Genomic DNA, 19,169 nt, shown 5'->3' on the forward strand with positions numbered 1-19,169 from the left:
CTTAGGTTTCTGAGCTTGAAGAGCTGGAATTGATGCGGGGCATCCGGAGGCTGAAAATTTCCTGGATCTTGTGTTCCAGGAGCTGGTCACTCACACAGTCACAGAGAGCTCAAGCCTCTGGCAGGTTAGGAAGGGACAGGAATCCTCGGGGAGTGTGATGTTGACTAACTGATTTTCAGTATTAAATAGCAGTGAGGGTGACAACTCCTTGAAGCAGTGCTGACTGCAGCATGGCACCATGGAGCAAAGGACTACAGAGGGGTATAGTGATGTGTAGGAGTGCCATTGTTATAGGAGATTCAGTAGTCAAGGGCAGAAAGGCATTTTTGCAGCTGCCAACATGACTCCTGTATGGTGTGTTGCCTCCCTGGTGTAAAGGACATTACTGAGAGGCTGCAGAACATTTTGAAGTGGGAGAAGGGGAACAACCAGAAGTCATTTTCCATGTGGAAACCAATGATATAGGGAGAGAAATGTTTAAGGTCTTCAGAGTTTCAGGAACTAGGGAGGTAATTACAAAGCAGGACCTCAAGTTAGTAATCTCTGGATTCTCCCAGGGCTGCATACTAGTGAACATAGAAATAGTAGGATGAAAAAGGTTTCCACAAGTTTGGAGACATGGTGCAGAAAGAGGGCTTCAGATTCCTGGGTAATTGGGACCTGTTCTGGAGCAGGAGGGAACTGTTCAAGATGGACAGTTTGCATCTCAGCAGGTTAGCTACTGTTGTGACAGAGTGTTTAAACTCATTTGGCAAAGATGGGAACCAGGATAAAGCATTTGAGAAGAGAAATAAGATGCACAGAGGATCGGGAGACAGGAATAGCAGGAGAATACAAAATAGTTCAGAAATAGAACAGCTGTCAAATGGGAGGTCTAAGATGGGCTTGGAGTGCATGTGCATAAATACATGATGCGTGGTAAATAAGGTTGGTAAATTGCAGTGATAATAACAGACCTGGGAAAGATTGAGAACTTAATATTCCTGGTTACAAAGTATTCAGGAAAGATAGGGAAGGGAAAAAGGAGGGTGGTGGTTGCAGCATTGATCAAATAAAGCCCTGGAAAGGGATGATATAATTGAAAATTCAGAAAATCTATTTGGTTAGAATTACCAAACAATAGATTAACTACTGTGCTACTGGATGTATACAGTAGGCTGCCAAATAGTGAGAAGATGACAAAGAAGCCATTTTGCAGGCAAATTATGGAGATAGGTTAGAACTATAGAGTAGTGATCCTAATATAGGCTGGGATAGTAACTGTGTAAAGGGCAAAGAGGAGGAATTCCTAAGGTGTGTACAGGAGAACCTTTTTGAGTTGTATTTCTAGCCAAACGATGAAGGATCTAGTTCTGGGGAATGAAGAGGAGCACGATTGAGTCGGAGCATGTGGGGAACTGTAATCATAACATTTAGAATCGTTATGGAAAAGGACAAGGAACAATTAAGTGTAAAAATAACTAACTGGAGGAGGGCTAATTTCAGTGAGTTAGAAAGGGATCTGTCTGGCTGTATTGGAATTACAGATTCGCAAACAAAACAGTAATAGTACAATGGGAAGCCTTTCGAGAGGAGGTTGTCTCTACTAGAACTTTCTCATGAAGTGGGAAATGAAGGACATCCAAAGTTACTAAAGATGGAGATTAAAATGAAGCAGAAAAAGGAGGGTTATAACAAATATATAGTTGATGTTACATTAAGAAACTAGAATAAATATAGAAGGTACAGAGGAGATTTTAAAAAGGGAATAAGAGGGCAAAAGGAAAAGTACATGAGAACAGACTAGTGACTAGCATAAAAGGGAACCCAAAAGTTTTTTTGAATGTATAAAGAGTAAAAGTGTAGTCAAAGGAAGAGTGGAGCTAATGAGGGAACAAAACAGAGATCATTTTGTGGATACAGAGAGCCTGGCTGAGGTACTTAATGATGCACTTTGCATCTGTCTTGACTAGAGAAGAGGATTCTGCCAATGTACTTGTAAAAGGAGAGTATAGTAGCGATATTGGATAAGATAAAAAAAAATAGAGGATAGTTGGCAGTCCTCAAAAGTAGATAAATTACTTGGTCCTGATGGGGTTTATCCTAGGTTATGAAGAGAAGTAAGGATGGATATTGCAGAGACTCTGCCTGCAACCTTCCAGTCCTCTTCAGAAGAGGGAGAGGAATAACTTTCAAGAGGGAACTAGATAAATACTTGAAGGGAAAAATTTAAAATTTACCAGGCTATGGGGTGGGGGAAACTAATTGGATAGTACTTTCAAAGAGTTACAAGGGATCATATGGCCACATTCTGTGCTGTATCATTTATATTCTAACTCGTAGATTGTTTATTTCCTCTTGAAACAGGCAGAGAATGATAGATGAAGATTCTGGCCTGCGGCAGACAATCCCACAATCGTTTTCATCTGACTTTATTTGGCCACGTTTAACTCCTGACTTCTTAATGAGCTTCAGTGCTACTGCTTCCCACAACACAACGGTAAGTCATCCTTAAAAAGCATGTTGAAACGTGCTTTTAAAGGAAACACTTGATTATACTGATTGCTAGAATGTATTAAATAGACTTTTTGTATATTTCTGATTTTGACTTAAAATTACTTTCAGACAGATACAAATGGATCACCATTGTCTCATATTTTGCAGATGGACTCTCACCAGTCTTATCCATTTAAAATTAGATCAGAAGTGTCATGATTAACTTTATTTTTTATACCATAAGTATATTTTTTAAAAATTGTTTTTACCATTCAACAATGTGCACTGGTATCATTAAAACTGAATTAATGTAGACAGCTGAAATAGCAAAAACATTGAAGTCATCCTGGGCTACTCTCTCAATCAGTGTGTTCAGTCACTCCTTCCTCTTTCTCGTTATCTGCCTATCTATCTAGTCATTGCCATATGTCTGCAGTATTCATAGTATCAGTTACCTTTCCTCTCATTGGTAAAGTGTGTAGCTTTATTTGTTTCCAACTTTCTGTACTTCAAAAAATATCTGTCATCAGTTTGCAGCAAAAAAAATCATATGAATTACTCCTTGCAAAGCATACTTTATATCCCTGAAAATAAACTTCTCAAATATAATTAAAAGTGCGACAATTCACAAAACATTATTCTTACAATTTTCTTCCTTCCTCCCCCAACGTGCCAAATCAACAACCTTAACCTCATACACACCCACCTCTTCTAGCAGACAGTATTATATCCGCCCTCACTGCAACCAATGCCCAGCCCACCTAAAGATGTCTTGTGGAAAATATGCAAATCAGATTGAAGACATGTGCAGGCTGAAGAGCAGCCCCGCACCCATGATAATATTGCAGCTGTATCTGCTGCCTCCTGATCTGACACCTAACCTTTTGTCCCTAGTCCCGGGCAGACCCTGGAATTGTTAGTAATTTTCAGAGTTGTTCATTTCTATGTATCCTTCCCTCCAAATTAAAATTCCTGTTCTCGCATTTAAGTCCTTTCATAGCTTCACCTCTCCCCTATGTCTGTAATTTCCTTCACCACTACAAGACCAGCATCCCTCCCACCCACCACCTGACATTATGTCCAGAATGTCTCTTTTTAAGCTTTTTCCTCCTCCTTTAAGACGCATTTTATTTGACCTATTGACAAAACCTAGGTCACCCCTCTTGATATCACCTCCTTTCACGCAATAATCCATATTTCCTTGATAATCCTTCTGTGAAGTGTTTCAGGACTTTTTTCAATGCTAAAGGCATAATATAAAAATATGTTGTTGTTTAAAAGCAGCTAAACAGATATATATCTCCTCTGTGAGCCAGTGACCTACCCTTCGCGAGCTCATGAACCTAGACCAACTCTTGGACTACTAACTGAGCCAGACCACGCACTACCAACAAAAGTCTGATGTAACCCATTGCAGCATCTTTCCCCACTTCTCCCAACAAACCTGCAGTACCCCCTGACCAGGCATGACCACAGCGCTGTCAATAAACATTCCTCTTCTTAATGTGTGGTGTTATATAATAAAGCATGGCTTTCATTACATTTAGCTGCAAGCATTGAAAAATATGTATCATAAGTCATGATTTTTACAGGACCCATGTTAAGGGATACAGTTTGTATTCTAAATATTTGGATTCCTAGATTTAAATTTCTAAATTTAGGTATGGCTGATTTCAATAAAATGAGACGAGCTGTCCACAGTAAACTGGGCTATTCTGTTAATGACTAGAGCTATAATAGATCAATGGGAGGTATTTTAAAAAGTAATTTAACATGATGCGGAACCAACTTATACCCCTAAAGGGCAAGAGCTCTATTTGCAAAAAGAAAATAAGCCATGGATGACTGAAGAGATATAAATAAAAGAAAAAAAATACAAAAAATGCAGTTCTTTGTTTTCCATCTGGTCACCAGGTTCAGTGCTATTTTTTGCAAAGGGTGACAAAACAGATAACTTTAAAAAAAGTGCGAATGTAAAGGAACTTGCAAGGAATATGAAAATCACCCCAGTGTAGAATTAGCAAAAAGAGGGTGGTTAGGGAGCAATAGGGGCTGCTTAAAAATTGACAACAGTAATATTACCAGTGAAAATCTATCAAAGAAATGACAGGCATAATGAATAATTACTTTGCGTCAGTATTTACCATGGAGGAAGAGGATAGCATAACTGACATATTAAGGAAACTAATACTGAATCAGGGATGGGGCCTCACTAAAATTAATGTAAGTAAAATGACAGTAATGAAGAAAATCATGGCACTAAAGAGTGACAGATCCAGAGGAGCTAGGGATGAAGGATGAAGTTGAGAACATTGTGGATGTCTCAACTACAATCTTCTAAACTGTACTTGATTCAGGACCTGCTCCTTTAAATTGGAGAACTGTGCATGGCTGCTATTTAAGAAAGGTGATAGAGAGAAACCAGCAAATTACTGAACACTTAGTCTAATATCTGTTGTCATGAGATGACTAGTGCCTATAGTGACTGAACACCTTGAACATTTTCAGCTGATTGAAGAGATCATGCCTGATTAACCTGATTGAATTTTTTAAAGGGGTGACTAAAGTAGTGGGAGGGGAATGTCTATGGATGTCATTAATATGGACTCCCAGAAGGCGTTTGATTTGCTTAAGTCTTTCATCAGACACTGTGAGCTAAAGTTGAAGCTCATGCAGTTAAAGGGAAGTTATTGACCTGGTTAGGAAATTGATTGAGTGGCAGTAGACAGATAGAAGGGATAATTGGCAGGTACTTCAATTGATGGGATAGAACTAGTAGTGCCCTGCAATGATCTGTGTAACTCTTTCGAGTTATCAACAGATCGCATGTAACTCTTTCGAGTACATTCACAGTTCTTGGTTTCCGGGAGTGGGACATGAACCCACAACCTTCTGATTCAAAGGCGAGGGTGCTATGAACTGAGCCACAGCTGACACCTCCGCAATGATCTGTGTAGGGACCTCAAATATTAGTTGTATTTAACGATGAGAGAGGAACAAATCCAAGCTTGTTGATGACACAAGATAGGTGGCGTTGTAAGCAATGTAGGTTGAAACATAAAATTGCAACGCGATATTGAAAGTGTAAGTGAATAGGCAAAACTGGCAAATGGATTTCGGTGAAGGCAAATGTGAGCTCATCTACTTTGCACCTAAAAAGAATATAACACAATGTGTTCTAAATGGTAAACAGCTAGGAACAGTTGAGGTCCAAAGAGACTTGGGGAACATGTACATCGATTATTAAAATGTCACAGACAAGTAGAAAAATAACCAAAAAGACAAATGGAATGCTGACCTTCATATCTAGAGGACTAGAACGCAAGGGATGGAAGCTACACTAGAGCTATACAAACCCTTGGTTGAACCAAAAGTGGAGTATGAGCAGTTCTAGACACGGTACCTTAAGAAGAATATATTGGCCTTGGAGAAATTGCAGCGTAACTTTACTAGATTCCAAGGGTTAAATTACTAGGAGAGATTACACAAACTAAGGTTGTATTCCATGAAATTTAGAAGGTAAAGGGGTGATTTGGTTGAAGTTTTCAAGATATTCGGGGCACCAGAAAGGGTGTATAGAGAAAAACAATTTTTGCTGCTTAGGTCTAACACCAAGGCCATGGTCTAAAAATAAGAACCAGACTTTTCATGAGTGAAATTAGGAAAGACTTCTACAGAAAAAGTTTGGAATACTCTTCCACAAACGGCAACTGATGCCAGGTCAATTGTTTTAAACTTGAGATTGACAAATTTTTCTTGACCAAAGGTATTGAGGGATATACAGTTATGTTTGCAGCAGGGGTAAACATAATTTTTTTCGAGAACTCTGAGGAAAAAAAAACTGCCTAACTTAATTTTGTCAAGGGCTACGTTTTGGTTTTTGGGGGCTACTTTTTCATTTTCACTAGCTCCGTTATTCAATGATACAGTCTTATAGTGATAGGGCCTGCTGCAAAGAATCAGTTTCAAGATGAATAAATAAGAAATTTTACTTCAGACATATCATTGGACGGAATTTTCCGTGCTCGCTGGCGGCAGGCATGATAGGTGGCGCAAGGGGACAATGTGGCACTATCGATTTCACAATGGCAGGAAGGCAGGTTGCGATGGTCCACTCAGCCTGCTGACAGCGGGTCGTGTTTCCCATCATCAGTTGTCGGAAACCTCATTGTAATACATCGGCATATCATTATCAGGCCATCCCGCCAGGCTCTTGCATCCCCGCTGGATTGACGGTCCACATCGGTGGGAAAGCATGCCAACCTGTTTCACAACAGCACAGAGGCGACATGCACTTGGCGGCCTGCACTTTGGGTGAACTGGAGGTGAGTGCACAGGGCTCCACAGGTGACCTCTGTGGGATCTCACAAGCCTCCACCCACAAATACATCCATGCGGCCTCGGATGCCATCTTCGTGAGGGCACATAACTTTGTGCATTTTGCCCGGGACCAGAATGCAAGAGCGATTGGATTCACCCAGATCTCGAGTTTCCCAGAGTTGCAGGGTGCGATTGAGTGCACTCGTGTGGCACTCAGATCTCTGTCGCAACACACGGTGGATTACATCAACCACAAGGGTTTACATTTGCTGAATGTGCAGCTGGTGTGCGACCACCAGAAACGCATCCTGCAGGTGTGCGCATGGTTTCCAGGCATGTACACGACACCTACCTCCTCAGTTGGTCACAGATCCTTGGAGTCTTCCAGGGTTCACAGAAGCTGCCGGTATGGCTCCTCAGGGATAAGGGCTACCCACAGAGGCTATGGCTGATGACACCTGTGCGGTGGCCTCAGATTGCATCAGGGTGACGATATAATGAGGCTCATGCTGCAGCTCACAACTTGGTGGAGCAGACCATCAGGATTCTGAAGATGAGGTTCCGGTGCCTGGACCGGTCTGGCGGAGCCCTGCAATACAGTCCACAGAGGGTGTCAGCATCACCATCATCTGCTGTGCCCTTTACAACCTGGTGCTCCAATTGGGAGATGAGCTGACTGAGGAAGAGTTGGAGGAGCTGTACGCCTCCTCCTATGAGGAGGACACCAACGGGGATGAAGGTGAGGGGGTCCTTGGTGGTGACGATGATGGGGATGAGGCTCTTGCACTGGCTAGATGAGACAGGCTCGCTCGGGAGGCCCTAATAGCTGCTAGATTTGTAGAGGATGATATGCAATGAGGTGACTCGCATCACATTTGTGGGGACCTTGCTTTTGGGCATTCTGCTACCGGTCTGTGACCTCTCTCTCTTGTGTGCCAGCTTGTCCTACATGGATAGAGTTGGAGAAAATGTAAGCAGAACATCTGTCAGGTCAGATGATAAGTATGCCTGGCCTTTGTGAGTTGTTGAGTGGTCCCATGGATGGGATGAGGACAATGACAGTGTGTGTGAAAGAGTGAATGGTGATGTCCCTTGAACCGGCAGTGAATGCGGGCCATGTAGATGTGTGATGGGTTTGTGAGTGAGAGTTGAGTGATGAGATGAGTGACTTGCCTGGCGGAACGGAGGAGATCATTCATCCTCTTGGGGCACTGGGTGGCTGGCCTCTTTTGCATGGCGTTGGCACTGACCACCGCTGCTACCACTGCCCAAGCTGAGTTAGTGATATTACTGCCCATCCTGCAGCCAGAGCAGGGGGTAGAGGACATCCCGGCGGGCCTCCATGGCATCCAAAGTTCGCTTGAGAGTCGCGTCGCTGAACCTGGAGGCTGCAGTCTTCTTCAGTTTCAGGGCCATGTCTTCCATGCAGCGGTGGTGAGCAGGAAGCACTGAGATGTGTGCTTGTGGCTGGATTTTAAACATGGTGTCTGGTGTGATGCAGCGGCGGGGTGATAGTGGGAGGGCAAATGAGAGCCCGCCTGCCATGGAAACGTCATTTTACCCGCCCGCTACCGCACTTAGTGCAAATTTGGGAAAATTCCACCCATTGTATGCCGACTTATAAATTTGGAGAATTTTAATCGTTAGATAACTTCTGGGTAGGTATTAATTTAGCAAAGGTAATACTTATCATAGGTCATCATTTTTAATTACAAAAAGGCTGCAGAAACAACTGAAACATTTATCAAATGAAATCTTGAATTATGAGTTAAAATTTATAGATTGAGTGGAACCATCAATAAGATAATGAAGGTTTCAATACTTGGTCATTGGGGAAAAACAAGTTTGTTGTAGAAGGGGAACAATCATTATTGATAAAGGATGAGCCAGTTAAATTCTCTTTGTACGAAGCTGAATTTTAATTTTCATAACATTATGTAATGCAGAATTCTGTGGATTTTCATGAACAGGGAGTGACAGTATGTATATTTAAAAAAAAGAGCTATTTGTAATGAGTACTGAAATAATTAAAAACCTAAGGCACTGCGCTTAGAACTGTAACACTTGAATTCCCAGGCAATCAATGCCTTATGCGGATGTAATATGTGCATTTTAATTGTATGTTTAAGTCCTATTGCATTAACTAATCTAATACTTACATTCAATACTTAACATTTGTTCTGCTCACCATCTCTTGTTTCTGGAGGACCCTCCCTGACCTCCGATCACAGGTTCCCTCCTTCCTGCCCTTCCTGCTCCTACAATCATAGATTCTATATCTGGAATAGCAGCAGGAGAGAGGGGACCTGTGATTAGCGGAGCTGGAGCAACAACCATGGGAGAGTGGGAACCTCTGATTGGAGGAGCAACTCCTCAGTGCACGGCTCCTTCTTTAAAATGCTTCCATGGGATGTGAGGTTTGTTGGCAAGGGCTGATTTTGTTGGCCATCCCTAATTGCCCTTGAGAAGGTGGTGGTGAGCTTCCTTCTTGAGCCACTGCAATCCATTTGGAGCAGGTACACCCACAGTGCTGCTAGGAAGGGAGTTCCAGGATTTTGATCCCATGACTGTGAAGGAACGTTGATTATAGTTTCATGCGAGGATAGTGTGGGGCTTGGAGGGGAACTTGCATGTGGTGGTGTATCCATGTGTCTGCTACCCTTGTCCTTCTAGGTGTTAGAGTTTCTGGGTTTAGGAGTTGCTGTTGAAGGACCCTTGGTGACTTGCTGCAGTGCATCTTGTAGGTGGTACACACTACTGCCACTGTGCCAGTGTAGAAGATGAGAATATTTAAGTTGGTGGATGGGCTGCCGATCAGACGGGTTGCTTTGTCCTGGATGGTGTTGAGCTTCTTATGTTGTTGGGGCTGCACTCATCCAGGCAAATGGAGAGTATCCCATCTCACTCTTGACTTGTGCCTTGTAGATGGTGGACAGGCTTTGGGGAGTCAGGAGGTGAATTATCCGCCTCAGAATTCGCAGCATCTGACCTGATCTTGTAGCCACAGTATTTATATAGCTGGTTCAGTTTCAGGTCAATGGTAACTCCCAGGATGTTGACAGTGGGGCATTCTGCGATGGTAATGCCATTGAACATCAAGGGGAGACAGTTAGCATTTCTCTTGTTGAAGATGGCCTTTGCCTGGTGCTCATGTTACTTGAATGTTACTTGCCACTTATCAGCCCAAGCCTGAATGTTGTCCAGGTCTTGCTGCACGTGGACATGGACTGTTTTGGTATCTGATGAGTTGCGGATGGTACTGAACATTATGCAGTCATCAGCGAGCACCTCCACTTCTGACCTTATGATGGAAGAAAGGCCATTGATAAAGCAGCTGAATATATTTGGGCTTAGGACGTGACCATGAGGAGCTCCTGCAGCAATATCTTGGAACTGAGATGACTGACCACCAACATCCCATAACCACCTTTCATAGCGCTAGTACGACTCCAACCAGTGGAGAGTTATCTCCTTGATTCCCATTTAATTCAGTTTTGCCAGGGCTCCTTGATGCTACACTCGGTCAGATGCTGCCTTGACATAAAGGGCAGGTAGTCACTCACCTCCCATCTTGAGTTAAGCCCTTATGTCCATGTTTGAACTAAGACAGTAATGAGGCCAGGAGACAAATGGCAGTTGCGGAACACAAATCGAGTGTCAATGCGCAGGTTATTGCTGTGTAAGGTGCCGCTTGATAGAACTGTCAACAACATCTTCCATCACTTTGCTGGTGAGAAAGAGGAGGCTGACGGGGCAGTAGGTAGCTGGATTTGTCCTGCTTTTTGTGGACAGGACATACCTGGGCAATTTTCCACATTGCCGACTAGAAGCCAGTGCTGTAGCTGTACTGGAACAGTTTAGCTGTCGGCTTGGCTAGTTCTGGAACACAAGTCTTTAGTACTATTGCTGGGGTGTAGTTAGGGCCCATTGACTTTGCAATACCCAGTGCCATCAGCAGTTTCTTGATGTGAGGCAGAATGAATCGAATTGACTGAAGAGTGAGACCTGTGATGCTGGGGGCCTCGGGAAGAGGCTGAGATGATTCATTCATTTGGCAATTCTGGCTGAAGAGATGTGCTGAGCTCCTTATCATTGCAGATTTGTGGAGCATCCTCCTCCGGTCCATTGTTTAATTGTCTGCCACCATTCATGACTGGCTGTGGCTTGAATGTTGGTTGCTGGTTAAGTTTTAAGAGCATAACTCCTACCAGATTTGATGGGCTGAATTTTCTGCACGTGGAATATTTTCGGCCATTGGGACTACTTATGGTCCCATAACTTGGCCATCAGAACACTGCTCCTTTTGGGTCAAATTACCAGAAGATAACCAATTGGCAGACCATCTCCAGGTTCGTTGTCCAAGTCTGGGCAATGGGAGGGCCAGTCAATATGCTAGCAGCCTTCACAGTGGCTGAAATGTCAGTGTGCTGCTGAGGCTAAAGTGTTGCAGGAGGGCAGAGCGAAATAGCTGCAAGAAAAAACGGAGGGAACCGGTGGCCGACTCTACCCCGAGCACCAGCTGTTAGAGCAGTCTTCAGGAACTGCTCTTGCAATGGAAAACCTCTGCTCACAGATGCCCCCAGACGTTTGCACCATTAGACGGGTCAGATTCCATCTTATTTTCATGCTGCACCAACCTCCCCCTGTGACCTCCTCTGAATAGCCAATGTACTGACACAGCAGGAGGGCCCCCGTTGCACTCTCAGAATTGAATGTTTTTCAGCCCTTTGTGGAGTTTATTTGGAGCTGGTGTACTCGGTCACCGCCTTTGTCCCTTCCGACACGGCGTTCCCCGGGCACCAGCAGGCACACGGCGGTCTGGGCCTCCCGGAGGTGATGGTGCTGCGCTTGTTGTAATGGTCCAGGCGGGAAGCCTCACCTGCGATGCGCTCGAAAATATCATTCACGTACGAGTTCATGATGCTCATGGCGTTGGAGGAGATGCCAGTGTCGGGGTGAACCTGCTTCATCACTTTGTAGGTGTAGATGGAATAACTCCTCTTCCTCGACACTTGCCGCTTCTTGTCGCCCTTTGCCTCCGGTTTCTTTAAGGCTTTCTTGGCTCCTTTCTTGAGAGCTGGTTTCTTTTCATCAGCCATCTTCAATTTCAGACACAGAAATGCATTGCCCTTGGAAATTTGCTGCTAATTGCCCATTTAACATAATTAATTGGCTTCCCACTGCTGGGTTGGCTTTTGTCATTACACGGAAGCTGCCTTCAGGAAAGTAGGAGGAGGAAGTGGGATCTGTCATGAAGAGATATTAATGTGTATAATGTTATTGGAAATTGTTTTTTAAAATAGAATTCTAGTGGGGCTTTGTGTCTAGGTGTGTGTCTGTGTGTGTCTCAATTGGATTAAAGCCAGCTAGTCTGGGTGCTTTGATGTGTAGTAGTTTTGAGATGTTAACTGGGTGAACAGTAAGGTAAACTGTTCATTTGCATTTGTTGAATAAACCATTCAAGACTCTGGGTAAAATCTTGCACCAAGCTGGTAGAAGCTAAACAATGTGTTTATTTTTTCAACTTACTACTAAAATTGGTGCATTTAAAGGGGTTTTATTGTTAGAAGAACTGAAGTTCAAAAGACCTAGTGATATAATGGAAAATTTGTGTGTGTGTGTGTAAGGTAGAGGCATTTAAGACCTAACCAGCCTTTATACCTCCAACCAACTTGCAAAGGAGCTTCATTTGGAATTCGTAAGAACAAATGTGCTTTGCCTGGTGTCTATTTAAAGTCTATAGGTTACTGTTGCCTTAGTGGAGATTTACTTGGGGGTGATTAACTTTGAGATTTGTTAAAAAGTTATTATAGTAGTAATTTGTAGCCATATGTATGTGTTTAATTTGTTGCTAAATTAATAAATGTTTAATTTCATTTTATATAAAAACCACGAGATTTGGTGGTCATATTCCTACTGAATTCAAAGCCTGCATCTCAAAATTACAAATTGCAAAACAGGATTATGACAGTTATTTCAAGTTTCCCTCTGGGATTTGAACAATTCAGCATTTACCGTCGGCTGTGTCAAAATAGGAGCACATTGAGGAGCTGGCATGGTGTCTTTCTCCGCTATTTTCTGGGTCCTTTCCCATTTCCAACCTCGCCTCCAAGTCCCTGGTAAAATTCTTCCTAATGCTTTTCTTTTAAATTTCAGTGAATTTTGCCATAAAGAAACTTCACACTCAAAGTTGTTGGCTTGAATGTCCAATGGCGTTGCTAGCTGATTTGTGTGGTGTGTGTGTGTTTACCTATTTACTTGTTGTGAATGGCCAAACTCATGCGATGTTAAGTGCTGAGTTTTCAACAAACCAGTACATAATTTTAAGAACTTTTAACTTTTTTTAAGTTGCCAGTGTAATGTTCTGTTTTTTCATGTTTCAGGTGAAACACTTTGTTTTGAAGAACCCATCAGATCTACCAGTTACAGTGCAGATAATGCCAGTTGCTCACTATCCGAATCCAGAAGAGGTTTTAGGTCTGCTGAAGAATTGGTAAACAGCATTTTTTTCATTATAACTGTACTTCAACTAGAAAAATAGCTGATTTCTAACAGCTGTTAGAATTCTTTGAGGAGGTAACGAGTAGGTTAGACAAAGGAGAGCCAATGGCTGTTATCTACTTGGACTTCTAGAAGGCCTTTGACAAGGTGCCGCACAGGAGGCTGCTCAGTAAGATAAGAACCCATGGTGTTAGAGGTAAGGTACTAGCATGGATAGAAGATTGGCTATCTGGCAGGAGGCAGAGAGTGGGGACAAGGGGGTCCTTCTCAGGATGGCAGCCAGTGACTAGAGGAGTTCCGCAGGGGTCAGTGTTGGGACCACAACTTTTCACTTTATACGTTAATGATCTAGATGAAGGAACTGAGGGCATCCTGGCTAAGTTTGCAGATGATACAAAGATAGGTGGAGGGACAGGTAGTATTGAGGAGGCAGGGAGGCTGCAGAAGGATTTGGACAGGTTAGGAGAATGGGCAAAGAAGTGGCAGATGGAATACAACGTGGGGAAGTGTGAGGTCATGCACTTTGGTAGGAAGAATAGAGGCATAGACTATTTTCTAAATGGGGAGAGAATTCAGAAATCTGGAGTGCAAAGGGACTTGGGAGTCCTAGTCCAGGATTCTCTTAAGGTTAACTTGCAGGTTGAGTCGGTAGTTAGGAAGGCAAATGCAATGTTGGCATTTATTTCCAGAGGACTAGAATATAAAAGCAGGGATGTGCTGCTGAGGCTTTTTAAGGCTCTGGTCAGACCACATTTAGAATATTGTGAGCAATATTTGGCCCCGTATCTCAGGAAGGATGTTCTGGTCCTGGAGAGGGTCCAGAGGAGGTTCATGAGAACGATCCCAGGAATGAAAGGCTTAACACATGAGGAATGTTTGAGGACTCTGGGTCTATACTCGATGGAGTTTAGAAGGATGAGGGGGGATCTGATTGAAACTTACAAAACACTGAAAGGCCTGGATAGAGTGGACGTGGGGAAGATGTTTCCATTAGTAGGAGAGACTAGGACCCGAGGGCACAGCCTCAGAGTAAAGGGAAGACCTTTTAGAACAGAGATGAGGAGAAACTTCTTTAGCCAGAGAGTGGTGAGTCTGTGGAATTCATTGCCACAGAAGGCTGTGGAGGCCAGGTCATTGTGTGTATTTAAGACCAAGATAGATAGGTTCTTGATTGGTAAGGGGATCAAAGGTTACGGGGAGAAGGCGGGAGAATGGGGTTGAGAAACTTATCAGCCATGATTGAATGGTGGAGCAGACTCGATGGGCCGAATGGCCTAATTTCTGCTCCTATGTCTTATGGTCTTAAATTGGTCTTAAGCATTCCATGTTGTCCTCTGCTACTCATCCACATAAATGTATTTAACTGATGAATAATATGAAACATAAAAACCACCCTTGCCACCCACTCAAATTTTGCATATGCAAACAAAGTTGTAGCATTTCTTAGTTTCAAAGTTCTAATCTTTCTATGGTTTTGTCTCCTACTGGAAGTTTGTTTCCATGAGGCTGTTTTCCCTCTAGCTTCTCTCATAAAGGCTATTCCTGTAACTGTACCACAAGCTTAGGCAGTTAGTATTGTGGAACATCATAGCCAAGTTAATATCTGCATGACTACTTTCCAACAGGGGTCTCTGGATAATGAAGAGCAGAAACCCTGGTGCTTAATCCGTTTCATCCATTCCCCAACCCAACTAAGATGATTTGTGGGACCCCTGTTGCCCCCTGACTGAGATCAGCCTTCTCTGCACTTAACTGGTAACCGAAGATGAGACCCACTGTCCCCTGTGATTCAACTACATGCCGTTTTTGCCATCTGAGGCTAAAACTTGACACTGCCTTGACCTATTATTTTGAGACAGTTTAAATAATGTGGCAAAACCAATGCCCGTAGCAGCGAGAAAGTATGGTTAGTCACAGTGGTTTTTCAGGTATTCTCAAGTGGCAAATCTATGAATTACCAATAATGTAGTGAGAATACAGACAAAAGGGAAACAAAATTTGTACATACACTATCGCCTTTAACCTGAGCCTGTAATTGCAAGTTATTTTCACAACAGTTTTATTTGGGTCTGGCAGATAATTCAGTTATTTAATTTTTAAAGGTACAAGCTAAGAAGACAAGATATTAGTGTCACAGCAAATGAATTTAGACTGGTAAAGCCCCCTGGCAGTAAGGCAAGTTCAATTCCATATGTTTTTCTAATACTTCCTGTGTTTAAATGCAGCATCGTGATGCAGAGTGTGTGATTAAGTGTGTGAAACTTTGTTTTTATTTTTCATCTTTTCAGTATAACATTTAAGCTACCTCCTCACAAAAAGTTGTGGAAAAATGTTCCATGATCTGTACTAAAGCTGCCCTGAAACTGATTCCTAGGGGTGAACGTGACCAAATGGTCTGACATTTATGATGAGTATAACGGTGAGGCTGTTGGTACTCTCCATTATAATGGAGAAAGTCTGGCAACAAGTTCTGGAGTACGCGCATGTGCAATTAAATGTGGAAGCTGCTGTTAGAAATACAGTGTTCCGTCACAGGGTGTGCTGTTGCATTACTTGCCAATGAATTTCGCACTGACATGACATGACTGCAATATCATGAACTTGTGGTATTTGCCCACCAGTACTACACTAAAACCAATATAAAGTTAAGGCCGGTGCATTCAGTAAAAAGTTAGGTTTTAACAGCATGGTAAATGCTCGTTGCTGCTGAACAAGCTCTCTAGCCCTGCAAAAATAACTTTACAAGCATGGAATCTCATTCCCATAGAAGAAAGTTAGTGTTAAAGACTTTTTAAAAAGAAACCTTTTTTTTACTTACTGAGTCTGTTGATGGGTCATCACATGAAAAGTTAACCCTGTTTCTTCTTCCACAGATGTTGCCTCACCTGAGTATTTCCAGCATTTTTTGTTTTTATTTCAACTGCTTTTACTTTTAATATCTCTTTTATCTCTCCTTAATGCCATCTGTATTTCCCAATATTTATTTCCTTTTCTGTACACCATTTAAACCTTTATTTTTCTGTTTTGTACTTCTGCTTTGGCATAGACACTACAGGTCTACTGTAGACTGGAAAATATGCCAGATTAGAGGAAATCTCTGTTGACTAGTGCGCAGAAAATCTGTGTGCAGCTGTCAGAGGTAAATGGCGAGCGCCATTCCTTCGTTCCTGAAAGCAAATTCAGCCCAATGATTTATCTTCCAATTTTCTTCCCCTCACCTGTTTTTTGTTACCTCCTTTCTTCCTCCCCACTTGATAGTTAATGAGAGACCTCTTGTGCATGGGAACCACCAGTGTGAACCCATACACAGTTAAAATACCACAATGAGTTTTCCTTGAAGTAGTTAATATAATTAATTTAGCGTTTTCTGAGTTATATAATATAGGTGACTGATAACTGTTACAACTGCAGCTGATGTTATTTGCTGAGCAAGCCAAATCCCAGTGGGAAACATGTCTTATTGATCACAAATTGTTTTTTGTATTTTGAAAATGAGGGGAAAACTGCTGATCCCAGAGCATAGAATCCCAGTAACACTTCTAGAATTTTAAAATTAGAAGATTTATTAACAAGAAGGAAAAAAGCTTAAACATGCAAGATTAAAATTACACAGTTAAACAGTCTTACAAAACATTCCTATAAAAAACTCACTTGGTCAAAACACAGAAACAAACTACATGGCAACAGCTCTCATAGATTTTTAACCATAAAAATCCAGTAATATTACCCAAGGTAAAAACAGCTGCTACTTAAATAAAGTATACCACACGATTTCTCACTCCCTTCCACTCTGCTGTGAAACAGAAGGAAGTTCAGAAACAGACTGCTTTCTGAAAACGGACTTTTGTCCATTGAAACTGATGACTGCTTCAAATTTGCAACATTTCTCAGCACAGAGCTAGACTCAGGACATCTCCCACACGCAGCCAACACAACTGTACAAAACATCTTTCTTTAAATATCCTTTTTCCCATTGATCTTAGGCTCCATTGTTCAAAGCACCCCTCTGAGATCAATTTTTTTCAAAATATAAAAATCTTTCATGTTTTCCTATTGCCTCCACTTTCAGGTAAAATAAAATTTAATAACCTTCCCTTGTTTAACTATGAAACCTTTGTAAGTTGTAAAAGTCCCTTGTCACTTCCAAACTTCCTTTGAAATTCAACAGCTGAAAGTCAAGTCCTTACCTATCACCTAATGCAAATTCTAAAACCCAAGCTATTGACTCGTACATTCAACATAGCTCCTCATTACAAATACATGCATTTAGCATCCTTTACCTTTCATCTCTGCTCCCACAGACAAGTGGTTTTTACTAACCTTTCGCAGTTTAATTTTCACTCACTCACACACACTCCCTCCCTCCCACCCGTCCTCCCTGAATACCACCATATTTCCAAAAATATTATTTAAAAAATAACATCCATCTTCACAACTCAGATCACTGGTCTGACTATAATGACTAGCATGCTAATGTGCTTAAGTAAAGCAAATCTTCCATCATGGTATGGAAAAAATAATTTTGTGATGTTTGTAATGAAATAGAGTATGGAGAGTTACAAACAGATGGAATTGGACAGCAGACCGAGTGCTGGGATTCTTCAGTTGAATTTACAGCCTCGAGAGATGAGGAAGATTGGTGTTGAATTCACGCCAATAAGCCACAATTTAGTGACATCGCTCATATTGATAAGGTAAAATTCATCTTTAAGAAAAAGAAATGTGAATACCTAATTTTGAGTGAATTACTGCAGATGTTTTAAGTATCCATTGTGATATGGTTAGCACTACGTTGCACCATAATGTAAAGCCTATCTCTTCGTAATGTGTTATTACGTAGGTAAGTTTGTAACAGATTCCTCAATTTAGAGAGTATAAAATGTCCGTTAGAGTTGTATTATATCAGCAGAACAGAGTTATGATGTAACTGCTAGATTAACTGAATGGAAGTACAGATTTCCTTTTTGCCCTGTCTTTTTTTGAGTTAACACTGAGTGCCAGTTCCTGAGTTAAACAGTGGTTTTAAGAATTTTTCTGTTTGTGAGGTGCCCCTATTAAGTGCAAGTCTGATTTTTTTTTTTAAATCCAAAATTGCTGCATGTATGAAATTATGCTTTTTCTTTTTAAAGAAACAATCTTACTATACTTGATGTGCTGACGGTGGAAGGCTTTGGGGCTAATGAAATGCTGAAAGTAGGAGGAAAACTGCCCGGAGCAGTGGGCTCACTTCGATTTAAGGTGCCGGAATCCACGCTAATGGAATGTAGAGGCAGTAGGTATCTGAAACAAATGTTGAAACTAGTTCTGATTAAGCAGAGCCAAACTGATGTCATTTATTTTTATATGAAAGTTGCCTTTTTGAATCCGTCAGCCTGTTTTAGTTCCCTGCATAACAAGCATAATTCAACAGTGAAACTTGTGCAGTTTAAGTCAAAGTTCTCAGAAATATTCTCTGAATGTTTTTCTTTCATAAGCCTAGCAACATTTGTTCTCAATTAAGAGGCCTTGTTTCAAATTGCAGTCATGCCTTATTCAAACTTGGATTGCTCCATGTCTCTAAGTTTCAAACTGGGGCCCTTGGGCTTCCTGTAGGGATGGCTCTGTTTATCTTCTGACAGCTGTCATTGTCTTTTGAAACTAAAACTGAGGGGAAGTCTGTAGAACAGTTGGTATTTACATGGTGTGTGCCAGTATTTGTTGAATGTTGACCACGTAGGAAAACTTGAAAACGGCTAGTTTCGTGGATTCCTAACTAAGGAAGACTGGGTGAAAGGTTGTAGCATGTTAACTAGCTTCCTTGATAAATGAGCCACCCCTTATCTAATGTCATCTGACATTGGTGACGAGTGTTGAGAAAGAAAATGCTATCTAGC

The 19,169-nt window shown here is 41.8% G+C and overlaps 1 protein-coding gene across 2 annotated transcripts in view; it reads left to right on the forward strand.

Annotated features, from left to right (window-relative positions):
* tmem131l (transmembrane 131 like) overlaps positions 1 to 19,169 on the forward strand; it is a 172,767-nt gene that overhangs the window by 116,184 nt on the left and 37,414 nt on the right. For both annotated transcript variants that reach the window (XM_078541629.1, XM_078541637.1), the window contains exons 17-21: positions 2,347 to 2,479; positions 13,179 to 13,288; positions 15,399 to 15,471; positions 17,842 to 17,990; positions 18,426 to 18,568. In XM_078541629.1, coding sequence (XP_078397755.1) covers positions 2,347 to 2,479; positions 13,179 to 13,288; positions 15,399 to 15,471; positions 17,842 to 17,990; positions 18,426 to 18,568 — 608 coding nt within the window. The remainder of the gene's footprint in view (positions 1 to 2,346; positions 2,480 to 13,178; positions 13,289 to 15,398; positions 15,472 to 17,841; positions 17,991 to 18,425; positions 18,569 to 19,169) is intronic.

Source organism: Cetorhinus maximus, chromosome 1, assembly GCF_964194155.1.
Source record: "Cetorhinus maximus chromosome 1, sCetMax3.hap1.1, whole genome shotgun sequence".
Taxonomy (NCBI): Eukaryota; Metazoa; Chordata; class Chondrichthyes; order Lamniformes; family Cetorhinidae; genus Cetorhinus; species Cetorhinus maximus.